The sequence below is a fragment of the Chlorella variabilis genome (genome assembly GCF_000147415.1).
Source record: "Chlorella variabilis unplaced genomic scaffold CHLNCscaffold_5, whole genome shotgun sequence".
In the NCBI taxonomy this organism is placed as follows: Eukaryota; Viridiplantae; Chlorophyta; class Trebouxiophyceae; order Chlorellales; family Chlorellaceae; genus Chlorella; species Chlorella variabilis.
Window position 1 is genome coordinate 1,399,703 of NW_005435083.1, and position 899 is coordinate 1,400,601.

Below are 899 nucleotides of genomic sequence, written 5' to 3' on the forward strand. Positions count from 1 at the left end.
GCCTCCCTGGCCGCCTCGCTGCCGCCGCTTTCGTTGGACGCCCTGTGCCCCCCAGGTGTGTGTTTGTGTTTTTGAAAAAAAAAAAAAAACCCTCCCTGTGCGCGTCCATGTGTGTCGCGCCCGCGCTTTTGTGTGTGTGTGTGTGGGGGGGGGGGGGGGGTGAGTGGCTGGGGCTGGTGCGGGGCGGAGCTGTTGGGAGCCGCCGATGGTGGTGCGGCTTCTGTGGAAGCATCAGCGGATGCTCGAGGCAGCGCAGCCGCGTGCTGCGCTCGTGTTGCTTGTGGCTTTGTTGGCCGAGCCAGCTGCCGCCTCGACTTGCCGCGGCCTGGCCTCCTGCCGCAGTGTTTGCGCGGCTGGAGAGCAGGGGGCTGAAGCAGGATACCGCCCGCACCTACGTCCAGGCGGTGGCCGGCATCAGGTGGGCGCCCAGGCCACCCGCATCCTGAGTGCAGCTTCAGACAGCCTGGCATCGCCCGATGGCGACTTCCTGCATCCGTGCCCACCGGCCTCACCCTGCCCTGCTGCTGCCGCTCCCAGCGTGCAACACCCCCGCTGCCCAACCCAACCCCCTCCCTCCATGCTCGCAGCAAGTCTGTGGGCAACAAGTTTGGCAAGCACCTGCCGCGGGCGGTGCCGCTGTGCATCCGCTACCTGCGGGTCGCGGCCGAGGGGGATGAGGAGCTGCGGGAGTACTGCCTGCAGGTGGGGCGGTACAGCAGGCCGGTACAGCGGTCCAGCTGGTCCTGCGGGGGCCCCAGACAAGCGGGGGCGCCCCACCTCTGCTTGCCGCAGCCTCCGCCAAGTCGGCGGCTCTCACACACGCACCGCCCCTGCCTGTGGCTGGCCTGCCGCCCTGGCGCAGGCTCTGGAGAGCTTTGTGCTGCGCAGCCCCCAGGATG

The 899-nt window shown here is 69.0% G+C and overlaps 1 protein-coding gene across 1 annotated transcript in view; it reads left to right on the forward strand.

Moving 5' to 3' along the window:
• Window positions 1-899, forward strand: part of CHLNCDRAFT_57288 (hypothetical protein) — a gene marked incomplete at its 3' end in the record, with an annotated part of 3,354 nt that overhangs the window by 1,623 nt on the left and 832 nt on the right. The window contains exons 6-8 of the mRNA XM_005849556.1: window positions 343-418; window positions 588-702; window positions 863-899. Of these exons, the coding sequence (XP_005849618.1) occupies window positions 343-418; window positions 588-702; window positions 863-899 (228 nt within the window). The remainder of the gene's footprint in view (window positions 1-342; window positions 419-587; window positions 703-862) is intronic.